This window comes from Colius striatus, chromosome 5 (assembly GCF_028858725.1).
Source record: "Colius striatus isolate bColStr4 chromosome 5, bColStr4.1.hap1, whole genome shotgun sequence".
NCBI lineage: Eukaryota > Metazoa > Chordata > Aves > Coliiformes > Coliidae > Colius > Colius striatus.
The window spans coordinates 20,765,217-20,785,071 of NC_084763.1; the positions used below are offsets into that span (position 1 = coordinate 20,765,217).

General features: G+C 39.0%; 1 protein-coding gene across 3 annotated transcripts in view; it reads left to right on the forward strand.

Moving 5' to 3' along the window:
- Positions 1-19,855, forward strand: part of SATB1 (SATB homeobox 1) — a 91,790-nt gene that overhangs the window by 53,132 nt on the left and 18,803 nt on the right. For all 3 annotated transcript variants that reach the window (XM_061996595.1, XM_061996592.1, XM_061996594.1), the window contains 2 exons: positions 4,055-4,267; positions 12,399-12,554. In XM_061996595.1, the coding sequence (XP_061852579.1) occupies positions 4,055-4,267; positions 12,399-12,554 (369 nt within the window). The remainder of the gene's footprint in view (positions 1-4,054; positions 4,268-12,398; positions 12,555-19,855) is intronic.

Consider the following 19,855-nt stretch of genomic DNA (forward strand, 5'->3'; position numbering starts at 1 on the left):
ACTTCTCAGTGTTTCTGCCAGATACCTTTTCTCTGCCCCTCTTTTCTATTTCACCCCCATGCTTGTTTAAAATATTAGCTGCCAGGATACATTGACTTTCATTCATACATAATGCCTTTTCTCATATGTGAAAACTTCTGTGTATTTAGGACTGCACTCATGCTAATTCTGGGCAATTGCTATTTCGAGTGAGAACACTTGGATGCAGTAAACGGCTCTGTGTAATTTTAAAACAAAATCTAAGTTTACACAAACCATCTTCTCAGGCACTGCTTTTTTTTTCTTCCACTTTGTCTTTGGCACACTTTATTTTCCAGTAAAATGAAAAATGAAGATGGATTATTCAAAATTGATAACAGTAATGGACCATCATGTAATGTTTTATTGAATTTGAGTTCTGTAAATTACGTGGTAGAGAGAAATTTGCCTGCTTAAGTATAACAGAAATTGCCAGTGTATTCATATAATTCTTCGTAGTGTAATTTAAGAAAAAGCACACTATCCATATCACTATTGAATAAAAGGTAAAAAGGTGCTATTACACTATCATGACAGCTCTCCTCTTGCTACTAAGCGACATAGATAAATGTATCTGCTTATAACTTACTTGGCAGGGATCCAGGCTTGTGGGTGGAGCTTGCAAATAATCTTCCACCTGGACATGGGATGGGAGCACCCGGCAACCTAGAGGAAGAGTGTTCAGGGTTGTTCTGAGTGTTTTGGGGGAGGTTTGAGCAAATTGCATTTTTCTTCTGAGAGCTTTAAAGTTATATCAGAGTGATAAAATCTATTTGAATCAGTGATTACGTTCAAAGAGGAGACAAACTGGAGGCCAGACAGGCAGTGTTTCTGTTCATATTGGCAGACACTTTTGTTTATCTCCATTTTTAAAGAATTCATAATTAGCTTTTGAAAGCCCTGATAATATTTATTGAACATTTTTGTGCAATTAGTAATCAATTATACTTGTGATGACATGTAAACTTTCTTTTTTTTAGTGAGATCTGGTAATATTTTAAGAAAATATGTTTTCAGTATGAAAAGAAAATGAGGAAGGAACAATGAGGAGAACTCTGAGCCTAAAAGTGTATATAAGCTCTATGCAAAACAGCATTTAGCTTTTATGCAACCTGAGGTACAATATCAAGAGATAACGTCAAGACTTGTATCTTGGCAATCCAATTCAAGCCTGGTGAAATGAACAGTAAATCTCAGCACGTCAGGATGGGGCAGGATGATGATGTGAGAGCTGATGTTTTCTTTCTAGGATTTTCCTATTTTACATCTTGTCTAACAATCTTTAGCTGAAGTTTTGTGCTTAGAATTGAAGCAGTAGCAATAAATATTTGAAGCAAACTTTTCCTGCCTCTAGTACTACACCCTGGTTTTCATGTTATTTCTACCCAAATGCAGACTTCTAGGTTCAAAGCTCCTAGAAGCAACCTCATCTTTGCCTTTTCCCTGCCTTCTCATCTCCCCTTTCTCTGCATCTGTGTCTTCTGCTCTGCTCCCAGCTCATGCAGAGAGTCATGGCAGTGATGGGGGAAGGAGAGAGGAATGAATACTTAATGGCATTTCTAATTGCCAAGAGGTGTCCTGCAGCAATGGTTAGACTGACAAATGCAGGAAAAAAATAATAATTAAAAAAACACCCCAGTTTTATTTGTTTACTTATTTCACTTAAAGGGAAAAAGTTGTGTGAGAAAAACAGCCTTTTTTGCTTTTTTTTTTTTTTTTTTTTAGCTGCCCACTATGTGGCAGAGGCTTATATGAGCAAATATTTTCTGTTATGGGCTAAAGTATTTTTCAAGGACATTTCCTGTGGCTGACAGGAGGTTGGCTGTTAGCAGAGTCTTCTCTCCTGCCAGTGATCGGTCCACTTGAGTTTGTTTTTTCTTTCTTTTTAATCCTGGTGTGGTTGTTTTCAGCACAGCAGTAGTCAGAAATCACATGTGCTTACACCTCCATCAAAATAATTTTTTGCCTTAAAAGATTGGGTCATGTAACTCCAGCACTGGAAAACAATTGAAACCATGAATTTGAGCACTTGGAAGTAAAAAAAAAAAAAAGACGAGTTTTTAATTTCCATGTTTTCTAGTGACCAAATTTATTATTAGATTGATCATTGAGAAAAATTTTAAAACCACTCAATTGCCACTTTTTTTCTGTAACTCATTTATTTACCTTTCAAGTTGTTTCTGTCTGGATACCAGAAATGAGAAGAGACAAGGAATAGTGGTAAGAAACTATCCTCCAGGTTTTGTTTATGTAATCTTCCTCCAAATTATTTTTCATGCTTAATATTAGAAAGGATGTTTGTTTTTCCATTCAATTTCACTCTTATACATACAGGCACAGACAGGGCCATGAGGACCACACTGGCCCCAGTGTAGCGGTTAGTACCTCCATCCCTGTCAGCCTTGAGAGATGGAGGAGTGAAGGGGCAAATGCAGAGCTGAGAGCCACGCTGGGTGGGCTCTGTCCCTGCCTGAGCACAGCTGCTGCCTGAGAGCAGTGGCTTTGCAGCAGCACTGTTGTAAGGGGCTTTTGCCTGAAAGGCTAGGATCTTAGAAAAATGACAACTTCCACGGGTGATCTGAGCGTCAGAATTCCCTATAGAGGAAGCTAATGCTTGGGCTGTATCTTTCTGTTGTGTTCCTTTAGGAATGGATATTTTCAGTTGGGATTGCCACTCTTAGTTTCAGCTTTTTTATTACTTCCCTCCCTCAATTCACCCCTCCGTTATCTCAAATGATTTACAACAGTACTTTAAGGAAAGAAACGTTGGGTTTTGTTATTTCTTTAAAATCACATCCTTGTTCCCTTGTTGCATTAGTACTAAAAGCCTCTCTCCTGTAACAACCCTCTCCTTATCCCAGCATGGCAACAACATTTATTCTAAAAAGTTTACGTTTGCATTTGCAAAAGTTGGTTCTCTTATCACCACCTTGTTACTTCAAGACACTAGAACATTTTATAATTTAAAAGGAGAGTTTGACAGGGAGGGAGATTTCAAGAACCTGTTGACATTAAGGTTGTAGTTGCACTCGCAGGTCCAAAAATATTTCATCTTTTAGAGTAATTAGGTCCATTAGGTCCCAGGCCCACTCCATTGTGGAGGACTGAAATGAAATGATTATGTAGGAAACCTGGCGTAGTCTGTATAAGCTTCTGGCATCATGCTGTTGTCTGCAGCCTGCCCATCTCTGGTTCGCTGCTATACTGTTTTCCTCTCCTTCCCTAGTGCTCACTTTTATCTGTCCTTGCCGGACTCTGAAAATGGTCAGAGCCCACCAATGATGAGTAGACTTAGGAAATGAGACTATTGGATGTGAAATATTATTCTCACTCCACTTAGGCCATGGAGTGGGTGAGAATTAGGGTTGTCCTGGTGAAGAAAAGAGGATGGTGGGAGGAGAAGGAGAAGGAAGGTGCAAGAGGGAGAGCCTCCAACTGTGAGTTTCCTCAGTTCTTGTTAAACTCCAAAATACAACTCTAGAAAAAAAAAATCAAAAATATGGACCTCAGTCAGTTAAGCAGTACTTTAGGGACATCGAGAGTTTATCATCTCGGACTAGTTGTGAAATATCACTTCCTTTTAGAGAGATGTTTAAGTTCCTAGAAATGCGGAAAGGCATTTTTTTAGATTGGCTATGCAATTTGTCTGGGAAGCCTGAGAACACCACAGTGTCATGCCTCTGGACTATCTGTATTTCACTTATTCTTAATGTCTTGTGATTGTCTGTCGACTGTGAAAGATTTCAAGGCAAGTTAAGCCAGTAAAAGGAAGGAGACCTATTAGGCAGAATCAGTTTATGTCGTATGTAAAACAGATGCTTAATAAAATTAAGGGTACAATTGAGGCTCTCTTCTCTGCTATCTAAAATGCCATTAATATATTCCTATGTGAGACAAATAGTGCATTTGCTGCACTTGTTCTCAGCCCAGTGGAAATAAGAAATAGGGCTGAGAAGCAGTGGCTTTGCAGAGCATGGTTTTCCAGGCTCTCACCTAGGCTAACTCTCCAACATATTGTTCTCTTCCCTCCCTACAGGGCTTGCTCTCAGAAATCCTCCGAAAGGAAGAAGACCCCAAGACTGCCTCGCAGTCCTTGCTGGTAAACCTTCGGGCTATGCAGAACTTCTTGCAGCTGCCAGAAGCCGAACGAGATCGGATTTACCAGGATGAAAGGGAAAGGAGCTTGAATGCAGCCTCTGCAATGGGCCCCACACCTCTCATAAGCACACCGCCTTCCCGGCCTCCACAAGTAAACCACTTTCTCTGCCTTTGAGATTTGTTCATTGTTTTTCCTCGCTACCCTGTGGGTGATACCTTTCTTAAAAAGAAGAAGGCTTTTAGTGTTGTGTTTTTTTGAATGATCATAGAATCATTATTTGCAGTGCATGTCACAAATTAAATTTAAGAAATATAATGGATGATAGCAGCAGTTTATTACTACCTATTTTCTAGTTTTGAGATAAATTCTATCCATTATGGCCCCTATAGAGTTTTTGGCTCACCTCGTAGGGATACAAGCTTTAATGGGCTTGGAAGATGCTGTTTTTTAGCTGGTTTGGTTTTTTGTTTTTCCTATGATTCTCAGGTGATATTATTAATGTTAGAGGTTCAAACAGTGATTTTGAAGGATTCGGACCACTAAACTGAGTGGGAATGAAAGCAGAAGTAGGAATATTTCATATTGCCTTTAAAATTATCTTCCAAAAAATGAACTGGTAACACTAAAAGGATGAGGGAAGGAAGACTCCATCCCAAAATGCTAGGTGCACTGACCTACTGACAAGTGGATAACATAGCAGACTTGTTGTATCCCTCACTCTGAAAGATGTTCATTAAAGCTTCATTTGGTATTTGTGCAAATGAAACACCTATTGATTTCTGTAAAATCTAGTGGGACCATTGGTTTAATTCTCACAAAATTATAAAATTTGATAGAGTGAGAATCAGAGCCTCGGTGCTGTAGTCCATATGTCTATCAAGGATACTCTGATACTAGGTTTAGGGTACGTGAAAAATACACGTGTGAGCCACAGAAATGCATAGGATTTCCAGAAAGAAGAAATAGAGTTGTGAATTAAACCCTCCGAAAAAGAAAATATTTTCTGAAATACTCTGCATTGTTGTGGCTCAAGGTTGTACCTATGGAAGGACAAAAGAAACTGATCTGCAAATATGTGAAAACCATAACGTACACACAGTCCAGATTTGCTGTAAATAGCGAGGCTTTGGGATTGTGGGAATTTTGTGATGTTTGAGTAAATAAACACAGAGCATTTTTTTGCTAAGCAGCCCCAGGCTTCTACCTATGACTATATTCCATACCAACTCTGAATGCCATAAATTCCTCAATATTATTTTTCTAATTTTCCTGCAGCTAATGGATACTAAGGACAAATAACAAAATTGTAGGAAAAGGGAGGACAGAATATCACTCTGACCTGCCGCAGTACTTTTCACAAGAAGAGAAAAAAAAAGGTAGCAGAAAGAACAGGCTGTGCTAATAGTCTGGTTTTGTTGTTGTTAAGTGAGTTTAGTCTGTGAAATCCACTGTAGATACTCAAGATAAAGGGTGAGAATCTATTTATATAGTAATGCTTTAGTGGGAAATAGTTAAATATAGATAACCATGTTTAAAATAACATTTGAGTTTGGTTTAGTATCTGTACCTTCTCCCACAGCCAAGGTAGCTCAGAGCAAAGGCTAACCCTCCTTCTTAACTTATCTCTTTCTGCCAAGTTAATGTCTCACTCTGTCTCAAGTGGTCTTGGGCAATTTCACAGCTAGAGAACAGAGTTAATTACAGGACCTTCCAGAAGGATGTCAAGTCAGAGGTAGTCCTTGTATTGGTTTTAATTCACACTTTGAACTGTATAAATCCCTTGCAGCCAAAAACAAAGTGAGACTTAGGGGCTTTCTTAACTGACAAAACATACTGTAAGTCCAAACTCAGGGGTTGGAGGCGGGAGATCTATCTGTCTCTATTGTGCTCTTATTCATAATTACATTTCATTTTTTTTCAGTGGGAGTCACGAGTATAGTTAACCTAATTGTAACAGTTCAAAGTGGAAACAGCATACAGTTTTGTTTTGATCCTTTCCAAAAGGAACACAGGTTAACAAGGAAACGCTATAGATTAAGACTTGAGATCTACAGAAAAAAACAGGTTTTTTTCTACTCACTGTATTGTTCTACATCATTCAGCAAAACATATGCCTTTACTTAGTGGATAGATTGAGGATATGGAAACCTCTGAATTGGGATTCTGTATGACCTTTTTACATGTTGCCAGAATTACCCACCTACACTTGCCACCTGCTACTCAGTGTTCAGAGCCCTAAGTTAGAAACTGAAGTATCTGTGTTGGAAACATAAGTACAATACTTAATGCTAGAAAATATAGTAAAATATTCTAGTTGCTGCACTGACAAGTATAACTTCACAAATAATAGAAGAAATACATTATAATCAGGTTATTGCAAAATTATTAATGCAATCTACTACTTTGATACCCTACTCTCCCTGCTAAATGCACCCAGTTGATTGAATATTTGATACTAAGGAAGTAAAACTACTAGTGTCCTTACTCTTGAATTTATTATAAGCAATTATTTAAAGTTCACTATACAGGAATACAGCATAATATTTTTCTAGCTTAGCTGTGAGCTTCTTGGGTAACTATTGAAAGACAAAACAGACCGTTTATCCTGACAACAGAATTTATGCAAGAGCCAGCAGATTTAATATTAAATCTTTAGACCAGTATAACATTTGAAACAATTAAACTATGAAACCATGAAAAATGGGAGCTAATATGCCACACATGAAGGTTTATTTTGCAATTGCAAGTTATCAGTTTCGGAAGGATGTGAAAATAAACATCCTGAAAAGGATCTATTTTGCATTTTTGTGTTGCCAACTGGTGGCCAGACAGTAGAGCAGACTTAACCATTTAGCAGCTGAGCTTGTTCTGTGTGAATTTTGCATAGTCTTGCATGCAGAAACAGAAATTGTGACCTTGGAGGTCTGATAGGATAGGAGGAACTCACCAAGCAGAAACCCTGGTGCCTGAGTTAGAGGGAACTGTGTTGAATTTATCTCATTTCTACAGCATTCTTATTAGTTGCTACTTGAGCTAATGTATCTGGATTGTTTCCAATTCTTTTTTTGAAATCCTTTAAGAAGCTCTTTGTCCCCCTTACTTCTCTTTTCTCTCTCACTTGAACAAAAAAAGCAAAATCTTACTTTTTTTAGCAAAAAAAAAAAAAAAGAATTCATTAGCCTCCAATGCATGAGTTTTTGGAATACATGGATAGCCCTCCAAGCTGATCAGGTTGTAAAAGCTTACTGCTGTCTTCAGCACTGGGGGACTGAGTGCAAAGAGGCAGCATACACAAGATTTTTCCCCTTGGACATTATTCATCTTGCCACCTTCTGGTCTGTCAGGATCATCCTTAGGGCAGTGGAGTTTATAAATATTAGCATCTCCATCAGGTAGATACAGTATGGAGACAACACAGTACCTCTCCACCCTAAAAAAAAGTTACTTTCTTGTTCTGTTTCTGGTTTATTTTCCTCTCTTCAACAGCTTCGTCTTGCAGATCACCCTGCAGAGATCCTTTCTGGGGAGGCTTAAGTCAAGTTTAGAGGATGAGTCTGTTACGCGTTGTGTGGGAACAGGAGGATGTGGGGATACTTCAGAGGACACTGAGTGTCGAACTATGTTCAGGGTGGATGGAGTTACCCAGAGAGGGGCTAGGGATGTCTTGTCCCTCTCATCAGGGCAGTTCAGAGTGTGGGAGGAATAGACTCTCTCCTCCTTAGTACAGCTTTGAGGGAGGATAGAGATGATTGACCAAGTCACAGATTCTTGTTTTCCAAAGTATTCTGATTAAAGCTTGTTAGCCCTCATACAGGTGCACACACTTCATTCTCAGGACAAGTAATCTCAATTTCAGCAGAGCTGAGGAAGAAATCCTTCTTGCCATCCATATTCCCCAAAGAAAATTTGAGCTAGGTCTTGGGGCCTTTCATCATCCTGTGTAAAAGCAGAGTACTTGTAACATCAAGAGCAGGATACAAGGCAATGTTTTAAGAAGTATCCATAAATCTTGTATCAGTCATGGTCTTGGGTACTCAATTGACAAAAGCTTTCATTTTCATAAATAGAATCCAGACCTCCCTCTGACTACAGAGAAATTACAGTTCCTTCATGCAAAAGCAGCGTGGGTCCCAGAAACCAGATATCACTCTTGAAAGGCTGGTCTTTAGGAGGACACTGCTTTGCAGGTGTTTGAGGACCAGTGAACTTCATTGGAAGGAACTGGGTAACACTAGCTCCCTTAAAACTTGATGGTGAAGCCCTGGACTTGAAACACATGCACACACCATATGATACCACCAGCAAAATTTTTAAGTCTACGAAATTTGAAATTTAGGTTGATAGTCTTTGTGTCAAATTGCTTTTTAATGAAAGTAAAAAGGAACAAAATAATAAACACAACTCTCTCACCCCCCTGCAAAAACCACCATGAAGGAGGAGAGTTAATGGAAACCCTGACACATAACTATAACTGCACTTCCAGGCGCCACTGTAATAATGGAGTAGTAAACCTTGTCCTGATAAAAGCTGTTCTGAAAGCAACAGCATTTATTGTACCTCCTGTGCTATTTGCAGAGCAGAACTGAAAAGTAGTTTGTTTTGCCTGGAATGAACTACTTTATGAATTTTAATGTACGATGTAATATTAAAAGCTAAACTAGGATTAAAGAAGATTTTTGTTCCCGAGCTAAAATAGTACTTATGAGAATGTGTTATAAAAGATTTTTTTGTTTCAGTTTCAATGGAGAAGAAATGAGCTTCCATGTTTGTGAAAATAGCTTTAGATTGGTTATTCCTTCTATAACAACCTGTACTTTGTTTAGGAAAATTGAATTAATCCACAGCTGCTTGCTACTGTAATCAGTCTTATTTGATGAGAAGATATATCTAGGCAGGCCAGAAGGGGATGGGGGGGGGGGTGGGGGGGGGGGAGGAGGGGCAGTTTCAAGTATTTTTAAAAGAAAGGCTAAAATGGTGACAGGAAGATGGCCAAACAAATTTCTGATTTTCAACGTGTTAGCATTGTAAATAACCCTCCCCTGTTCAGTTAGTATTTGCAAAAGTTGCTTACTGTTTAAAAAAAAAAATTAGCTGATCTGTGATTTCTTTCCTAAACAGAAAATGTGGCTAAAAGTGTGGGTGGGGTGGGAGGTTGTGCTTAAGTGTGGGTGAGATGAGATATTATGTTTTGTTTTGTTTTTCTCTTCAAAATGAATACTTTTTCCACCTCCTCTCCCAAGTCCTGAAGTTGCACCATTGAGGGCTTTTTTGTTTTCTGTTGGGCTTTTTTGAGGAGGAGGGTGTTTCTTCAATCTAACTTCAAACAGCCGCTGTCTTGAACTCAATTCTAAATTCAACACAACAGCCTTGATGCTTTCTATGTATAAATTATGAAACAGTTTTATGTATGGATATTCTCCAAGAGGTTAATTAGCATTATCACATGGAATTCATCAGACCAAAGCAGACCAATGGTCCATCTAGTCCAGCCACAGTTTATACCTGATCTTTGAAGAGAAGTTATTAAGAGGCGGGGGAAGAATTTTTACACTTGGTCAGTGATGTAGATTTGAGAGAGAGGGTACGGCTGTGAACAACGAGTCTTGATAATCCCCAAACTCATAATTCTATAACTTAAAGACTTTTATTCTCCTGAAGCTCTTTGGGCTAATGTGGCTTTTTGATGCATATATTAGAGTTTTTTGTTGTTCACTTCCTAATTCAATATCAACAGAAAGCAATAGGAGTTTTTTTCTGTTTGTTTTAACTTCACTGACATATTAGATGATGTTGAGTTTGTCTTACCTGTGTAAAGATGGATATAATTTGCTAAACAGAATGAAGATTTTCAATAATTTCCCCCTTGGGTTAAATGCACATCTGTATTAAATTGGGCATTTAAAAAATGTGGACCAATGAAAAGTGTGGACCAACATGGGCCATTTAAATTGTTTCTCCAAAATGGTGCATGAATCTTGGTTTTTGATGGTCTGGGTTTTCATAACTCAATTAAGTGGTCTATGAAGTGGTGCTACAATGCAAAGCTGAGTAGCAATCAAAAAGACAGTGTCCTTACAGAAGAGACATTTCGATCAGGATCACAAGAGCAAAGTGTTTTCTTCCTAAAAGATACTTATGGACTTATGGATGCCAGCTGAATACCTTTGTCTTCTTTTTGTCTCCTTGTCAGGGTACTCAAAGATTAGTTACAAGTTAGAAATATTTCTTTGGGAAGGACTGAAATGACTTTGTCAATACTTAAACCTAAGGTCCAAGAAGGTGTGTTGACACAGCCATTGTTTTTTCATGGTCTAATTTAGCTAAGCCTGATTTTTACATGCAAGCAGAGAAGGCTGTCTTCAGTTACTAACATCACCATTGGTTGTCAGCTATCTCTTAGCGAATTCTTTTAATTTAAAGATCATAAAATTGGCACAAAATTTGTGATTTTCAAATGATTTCACTCTGTGTTATTTGGGAGATGTACCTGATCTTGCAGCCCCGTGCTGATTTGCCCAGCATGAGGCACATGCTTTCCGACTCTGCAGCGGGAAGAAGGGAGGTTTATGGCACTGCTCCTCATGGTGCCCACTTTCAGGTGCCTCAAATGCTTCTGAACAGCTATTGGCCCAGGCTTTGTAATCCTTTACTGCAGTGTTGCCTGCAAAATATTCACACTGCAAAAAAGGAAACTCCTCACTTTGCAGGTCACAGCTGCCAAGTACCAGTTGTTTTCATATGAGAACAAATTATATGATAGGCTGTATGCCACACTGTGGGGTTTTTCTTCATTTCCCTTTACATTTAGGACTCCTCTTTTCAGACATCAGAAAGTGCTAATGCCTACCAGAAAAAGGCAGGTGGAAATGTGTGTGGACATCTTGTTCTGACTGGGGTTTCATCCCTTGCACTTAATGGGCACGTGTTTGCACAGCTCCTAAAAACTTGACAGGCAAATCAGGCTCAGCAAAAGTGATGTGCACTCCCACTTTCTGGACAAATTATTTTTATTTTATCTTAAAAGCACTCTGGAGGATAGTTAACACAAATTAGGTGTGACATTTCTAGGAAAAAATGGGCTGATGATTTCTGCAAAGTATGTCTCTCACCCAAACTCTGTGACTCTTATGTTGTGAGACCTGTGACATATGAAAGCTCGTAGAGAGTGAGATTAGAAAATGTATTATCATATTGTCATGATTTCCCTTTGAACCTCAAGAGACTTTAGAGCACAGGAAGATGCTGACTTGCACTGGATTAAACTGATAGTGAAAGTGTGGTTTTAGATACACACTTGAGAGTAGGCTGAATTGCGCTCTGGAAGTGCCAGACTCCCTCCATTAGATTTAGAAGTAGCCTAACTAATGTAGACTAGACGTATAACTTCTGAATGGCTAAAGGAATTGAGCTCTCAACAACCTCACTGTGAACTGGTAGGTTTGAATGGAAATATAAAGGTTTGATTTTGCATCATCACCTTGTGAGTTCTTGACAGAAATCCCGTCTTTCATCTGGTCCACTTTAGGATTAGTGATCCGTTCAGTTCACTACTCTTGGGCAAGCATTGCAAGAGTAGCTGCTAAAGAAAGACCCTTACCCTTAACTATTGAGAATACTGTAGGGTCAGCTGAGTAACTGCTTATTTGTTTTGTTCCTCAGCTGATACTGTAGAAACTGCATTGTAACCTTGGTGAGATGATTCTTGGTATTGAAACGTTGCTTCTACTATTTCCAGATGATGAAGGAAAGAATAGTCTTCTGCACACCGTTTCACTACTGATGTACTTTTTGTTGTTTTCCTTAATGCTGCAGATGCAGTGTAGAGTTGGTAGTGTAATCATTGTCTTGTTTTCGTGTTTTTCTTTTTTAACCTTAACTGCAAGAAGAATAATATTTGATGTATGTAAGTGAGGTACAGCTCAAATTAAAAGTTTTAAGAAAGCCCTATCTTGATTTCATCAACGAGTAGAGACGAAATTATATAAGAATTCACGAGTTTCTACAAGGCTATTTGACATCTAATTTATTTTATGACATTGAAATTCACGGTGGTCAGTTAATGATAACTCATATTTTAGATGCACTCACCTGTTGCAATATGCTGAATTTTATTGCTTCCTAGTTGTCTGAACCATGGATAACTTAAGTCTCTGAAAAGCTGAAAGAATATCAGAGCAAGATTGAATGAAAGGAATAAAATGAAAACGGGAACTACTTGGGGAGGGAAAGCGGAAAATAACTTTTTCATAATGAAAGATGTCTCATAAAATGTATTTTCTAGGTCAAAACTGCTACTATTGCTACAGAGAGGAATGGAAAGACAGAAAATAATTCCATGAACATTAATGCTTCCATTTACGATGAGATTCAGCAGGAAATGAAGAGAGCTAAGGTGTCTCAAGCACTCTTTGCAAAGGTTGCAGCAACCAAAAGCCAGGTAAAGTTCCCAGGGTGCCACAGCCTCCCTGACCTGTGTGATTATTTCCTCCCCGCTCGGTTTTTTTTCTGTGTTATAACAAACGGCTGGGTTAGAACGCCAGCCTGATACCACAACTTGGAGCCCCTTGCTGAGTCCAGAGGTAATCTCTGGTTACGCTTGACCGGGCAGGGTTGAGAAGCAACTTCCTGAGACACATGCCTCCCTCTTCCTCATCAGCAATATGCCTTTGTTGCACACCCATGGGTCTTGTGCAGCTTAAAAAGCACTAGGTTCATAATTTCTTGGCTGGCATGGATCTGGCAAAAGCTGTGAGCTGGCACTATATATTGCTGCCAAATTCATCTTGAGACTTTGATGTTTTGCAGTTACATGCATTGTAACAAGGAATGCTGGTGTGCGGGTTTTTTTTGTGAAAATATTTGGTCAGAAACACTGGTGAGGCTGTGCACAGGAGGTGGGACAGCACTGTCCATGTCAGAAAAACCCCAACTCCTCTAACAAATTAGTTATACCAGTTACATCTGAGAAAACCTTCATGATCATTGTGGAATACAGTGGCTGCGTGGTTACCTGAGAGTGCACATATGTATATATTGCATATTTAGTTTTAAGCCTTTGTTGTGTGGTTTCCTATTCTGTTCTCTTCAACCGAATTCCTGTCAAGTTTAGTGGCAAGAGAGGGAAATCCGCAAGCACTTGTTGGGTGTGATTGTCATAAGTGACATGTCTTCTGAGGAGGATCACCGGAATATGCAAAAGCATTACTTTAAGTGAGAATGTATTCAAGAAGTAAGTAAAGGAAAAACATGCATAAAAATGAGAAAGACTGGAACCATGGTTATACCAACACTTGGAAGAAATGGTAAAGACACCAATGCTTGCAATGTTGAATTTTCACATCAGTTTAAATGTTAAGTCCACTTAGTCACTATTCCTTTACTTTTCTAAAATTGCTTCGTAGAAAAATACAGGGAGAGCTGATAATGATCAGTTAGACCAACGTTTCTCAGGCCGACAGCATTTAAGTGCTGGAGATTTTTCTAACAATCTTCTTTGAGTTTTGCATTCTTCATGTTTTGGAGTTTACTCCATTTCATTGTACAGAAAGGATGTTGTCTCTTAAGTTATATGCTGTAAGGAACATTTAAAGCAATATTTTGGAAATGTTATATCAAAATGATTAAACTCAAGCTGTGGACTGTAAAAATTATAGCTTTATAGGCCACATGCCTGCCTACCCTTCAATCACTGTCAAAGTGATAATTTCTACAATAATATGTTTCTTTTATTGTGAGATTCTAAACACCAAGTGCTGTTTAAACATTAAACTGAATTGTTTATGTTAGTGCTGTACTGAGTGTGTCATACATCAGGCCACTATAATCTCCCATGGAATGTAAAAATTCTGTCATGAATCATGGCTTGTATATCAGAAATTACTGTAATTTTGATTGGAAATTACAGGGCTCTTGAAATGTTTCTAATTATGATAGAATGTTACAGCAGCTTCCAACCTGTGTGCTCTTCAGATGTCTTTATTTACATGTCAAGACTTGGGGTTAGAGAACTGTCCGTTTTCTACACCTTCTCCTTTCCATTGCAGTTCTCCGCAAAACTAAGGTATGGAGCCAATCTGTCAGTCCACATAGTTTTTATCTGTTTGTGTGATAGCATATTTAAAGTGCATAGTCTTAAAATTTCTAGGTGAGACAGCTCTTGCAATACTGATTTGAAAAGGGAAAAGTAATCAAAATGAAGCACAAAAGCTTCCAGAGGATGTGGTGCAGTTATTTTAGAGTATTAGTACAAAATTTAGCTGCTTGTATGAAACTTTGCTACCCGGTATAGAAAGCAAACAACACTGAACATGTTCTCTTCTCTTTTACTGTGGAGATGCCTTTATTCTCAGAGGTTATTTTTCTCCCCAGTTTAAGCAATGCAATGTTAATTTACATGTTAAGGAAACTTTCAAGTCTGTAGTTAGTCAAAGTGCCATTTGTTGTAGGAAGCTACTTCACAGAAGTAATCTCTTACATAAACTGGATGTGTTGGGTCTTCTCTAACCAGTTGACTTCTAGTCAGAAGCTTTAAATATTTAGCAAGACCACAAATATTAAAGGAGCTATCTGTATGGTAAAAAAAATTGCATTGCAGCTTGTCAGCAGTACAGAGAAATATTTCTCGGGGCAAAGAAATATCACTTGCACAAAAAAAAAAAAGAGGTATTTTGGTTTTTTTTTTTAGTTTAAGGATATTGGCTTCCTACTCAGAACTGGAAATGCTGGGATAATCACTTCCAGTTATAGTGAAAAGTTTGGAGAACATGTTAGAAAATGATGTGTTGTTTAACAGTTTTGTTTTTAAAATCACTTAAATTGTACATTGCTGCTTTTCTTTTTGGATATACAAACTTGATTAACTCCTACATGTAGTCTGGAGTTATAGTGTAAAACAGTATGTGACCTAAAATATCTCTGTCAAGTGGATGAAGATAGTTTGCTGGAGGGCCTTTTTATTTATTTATTTTCGTTAAAGGACTTGATTTGGGTTAACATTAGATTGGGAGTCTTAAGCAGCCATCATCTGCAGGCTGCCCAGGGTTGCCTGAGCCAGGAGACTGCAGGTAGTGTTCTGCTGACTAGAGCACTTTGTACAGAAGAGCTATTAAATGATGCGCTACAGAAGTTTCTATTTAGGTAGCGGTGAGGTGGAAAACAAGCATCTTCCCTTGCTCTCTGTTAGTGCCTTTGGCAAGAGTTGCTTGATTGACAGAGGACTGCGTGTGGACTTGATGCTCAACAAACCAGCTGGCTGCAGGGGCTTGGTGCCCCAGAGGTAATAGCACAGGGCAGGGAAGGGATGATGGGAGCGGGAAAAGATTGCAGCGCTTGTTAGCGGGATTGTGCTCTGGCTTAGGTGAGTGATGATTTGCGTACTCATAGTTTCATGGTGCTCTTTGCTGGCAGGTTGTTGGCTTTCCCAGAGAAAAGGAACTGTCTGGCACAAGAGTTTGAATGAGTTTCAGTACTTAGAAGATTCCTTCAGATGTTGAATTGTTTTGGCATATAGGAACACATGCAGTCTGTGGATTTTTAAAGTTTCCGTATTTTTAATGATCAATATATTACCTGCAGAATAAATTCAAATTATTCTGAATTCAGAGTATACGTACTTTAAAAGTTACTATGGTTATACTGAGGAGCTAAGGAAGATATTATAATTCAAGTAGATTGAACACATCATATCTTTGGGGAGTTTTAGAACTGTAATCGACAAAACACCTAATGTCAATATTTAAAATGTTACATTTTTGTTGCAGGTTGTATGCCTTATAGATCTATGTATTTTTTTTGTTAGATGATGTTGAAAAGAGAGCTTCAGAAAACTGCATGCAAAAGAACAACAGAAAGGTTTATCAAGTGCTTTGTGTCTGCTCCCAGGCTGTTGTTTTTTTAGTGACAGAATGGCGATACTAACAATATTGTTTACTGAAATTTAATCACCACACCTGAATAAGTCAGAATTAAAAGAATTCACACGTATATAAATTTGTGTGCTTTATGTTACTTTTACAATTTAATCATTTTTGGCTTTTATTAAATTTATAACATGACAGTTCGATTCGAGTAATTGCAAAAGCACATTCTTAATTTCGTTATTTCAAACAAAAAAAAGTTCATTTGTGTAATGATCATTAAGGCATCATGGTTCAGTAGCTGTGCATTGGTTACAATGTTTTCATGTGGGAGCCAGGGATGAGTTTTTTTCTTGATGGTGACAGATGCTGAAATCTAATTTTATTCCATAAAAACAGACAAACAAACAAACAAAAAAAGCCCAAACCTAAAAGCCCCAGGAGATAACTGGGGACTTGTAGTGCTGCTGTATGTTTGCTGTGTTTTGAGAAGTTACATTTATGTTAATGGCTTATCCTGAAAGGCTGTGGCCTCCACATGCTAGTAAGAAGCAGGGAAGAAAACAAAACTTATCTGAAAATCAACTTAGGTTGCTAAAGCTTTCTTAAATTTAGGAAGTTCCAGTTTGCAAAAACTGAATATCACCATCTGTATTCTCTGAGAGTCCCATGCACTAAGGTATAAGGCTGTTAGCCTGCATTATCATACATACCTAAAGAAGTTTATAGTAAAACAAATAGGTAAAGTTGATACTTTTCTGCAGCATCAATCCTGCCAATTGCAGTGTATGGCCAAGTGGGTGCTAAATGCCCTCCCTTCTCACTGAAAAAAACCTCCTGTGTGTTGAAGGTGAGACTCTTGGCTCTTACAGAATCATGCTCCATACCTCCAGAAACCTCCTCTAATTTCGGAGAGTTTCGAACCGTTGTGAGCTGTTGCATTATGTTGCCCAATTTCCTGTCCTCTGTCCCCATCTTTCACTTTGGTTAGACAGCCCAATAGAAATGAATAGTTTTGCATGCAAAGCTTGGAGGTAAAATCACTGGTTCAGATTGTGCTAGAGACTTCATTCTAAGCCATCAGACAGGTATTTTGTGCAGTAGTATTTTATTGGAAGTGTTTGACTTTTTTGACTTCTGGAGTGTCCTCCTCAGAAGGGCTGTGTGGGGAGGCACACTGGGCAGGCATCAGGCAGAGCATCTAACACTCGGGAGTAGATGGGAAGGAGTTAAGTGGGAAGGGAGTGCTAAACATTGTCACTAAAATCGCTTTTGGCATGCAAATACCATGCTTTTCCTGACATAAATATTTTCAGAATAGGCCATTAGAGTTCAGGTATATAAAACCCTGCTTTTACTGGAAATTTTAATGTTGTAGTAAACCCAGAGATTTATAGTGAAAAATTGATGTCTGTTATCTCACTTTTATCTTTTTAACCAGCAGTTTTATAAATGCTATATCTTTGATCTGGCTTTTTCCATCTAGAGATTAAGCTATATGCTCTAATAGAAAAGTCATTTTTAAAACAGCTTCCCACACTGAACAAGCATGGTATTGTGGATCTGGCATGAAGATGTAACGTGCCATTACCACAGATGTAGAACAATGTATTCAACTAATTTCTAGTGGGATGAAAAGAAACCTTTTTATCACCAAGAGTAACCCTCTGGTAACAATGTGGCTTTAAGAGGGGAGTCTTGAAATTTATTCCCAAAGCTGTTTTCTCAGGGTGCTGCACCTCAGGCTGCACCAGCAGGATCAAGCCTGGGGGGACAGGGAGCTCAGTCTTTCACCCGTCACCCTGCATCGCTGTCAAGTTCTCTCCAGCCTTTGTCTCCCTCAGAGCAGCTGAGTCACTTCCTGGGTTTAAATCTTGGCTTAAAAACTTTCCTTCCCCCCCTTGGCGTACAATGGATCCTCTGTGGAGCAGGGAGTGATACAGCACAGGGAGACACGAGGTGGGAACACAACGTGCTCTGAGGTCTGTTGTTGTTCCACCTGGAAATACACCCCTTGCCCTCATGGGAAAGTGAGATACAGGGGCTAGAAAACATTAGCTGCAGAAGTACGCCACACAACAGCCTCTGAGGGGTTTTATTTCTTTTTCTTTTTACTTCTTCCCTGCACCCCTCCACTTCCCAGAGGATGATTGCTCTGGCAGTTGAAGAGGTGCCATGAGCAGCCGGAATCAGGACAGGATTGGGCGTCAGTGGGGATGGGAGAGGAAGAGTGTGAACTGAGAAAGCAGGATGGGCTTCTGCACGCGGTCAAGAATTTCCCCATAAAGCAGCATGTCATCCAGTGAAACTGTGAAACTTGGCAGATAGAGCCAATTTGTTTCTTTCACAAAATATCATGTTGCAGAGACATAGTGTGTTGTGTCTCGCTTGGGTCAGAGAGGAGGAGACTTTTGCATGTTTGTAGGGAGAACAAATTGAATGCTTATTGTAATCCAGGTCCTTCCTCTGTTCAGTGTCTTAATTTCTGTTACAATATCTCCTCTCAGAAATAAAGGTTAACACCTCAGGAAATTTTCCTTAGGAGGTTTTGGGTTTTTTTTGGGTTTTTTTTAATTCTCAGAAAGAGGGTAGAGAAATTGAGTTCCATTAACTTGCTTATCACTTGATCTGGGTAGACCTGGAGAGAGGCTGGCATTGATCCTGGCCATATCTCACATTATCAGTGTGACCTTGGTGGAGTGGGTTGACTTCATTGGGTGTTGGGTTCCTGATAGTAAGAGGTAGATACCAACTTCTTGGATGAACAAAGATGCACTGAAGAGAAACCACCTTAGAATCTCCAAGGTGGTTCAAGGCAGCAAGCGATTGCCCACAGAAATCTGCATAAAAGGGAAAAAAAGCATTAGAACCTGAAAATAGTTCAGACCAAAGAAAAAGGTACAGAATAGAAAATGTTTAACTGGTAAGAGGATTACACTGACCTCTTCAAACAGCTCCTCGGGGCCAGGCAGCCCTTTCATCATGTAAGGCAAAAGCTTGATTTGTTGAAAAACCAATGACAAAATGTGCTTCCTGAGCGTGTTTCACATGTGGGGTCACATTGGCTCTGGCTAGAGGTTCCCAGGCAGTGTGAGCTATTCGAATGCTGCTTACAATCCACATAGAGGCCATTTAGAGAACTGGTGGCAGCTTCAGGAAACACCGTGTGTCTGAGCCCTAAGTAGAGCTTCCCTGGAGGGATGCGGGGCACACCTGCCCTTCCTCAATCGGGAGCTAATGCTCAGCGTTCTCACATGAAGGCTCAGTCTGCAGCACATTCTGGGGAGACACGGGGGCTGGGACTGCTGAGCACCTGCTTGGCAGGATGCGGCCCGCAGGTGGCCAGAAGCAGCAAAGGGGGGTTCTCGGTCAGATGATTTTTGTGTTGTAGAAGGAGCATGGATGCGTAAGGGAAGCTAGGAGAAGTATAAGTTTAAGTCATTAAATGTACAAATGGAAAAAGAGAGCCAAGCAGAGAAAGCTTTTTACAAAACATGAAATTCTGTTAAAGCAGCAAGACGGCACAACATAAGGAATGTTTGGTACATGTTATTGAAACTGAAAAATCAGAGTATGGAATGAATTATAATTTAGCATAATCCATAATTTTACAGTTTTCATTTTGAATTATTTGTCTTATATGATTTGATTAAAGATAAAACTGGCTGACAAGACCTTGAACATCTCTACGTGACTTAATGACAAATGAAAAAAGGCCTCATTCTAACTTCACCATTTTAAATTTTTTATTTGTATTGTTTCTATATAGCTCCCTTTAATTTTTAAAGCATATTTCAGATACGCATTGTGTACATGCAATTCCATAACCCATCAGGCTTCAGTGTTGCCTCAGTACCTCTGATTCAGTAAATCAGATCATAGG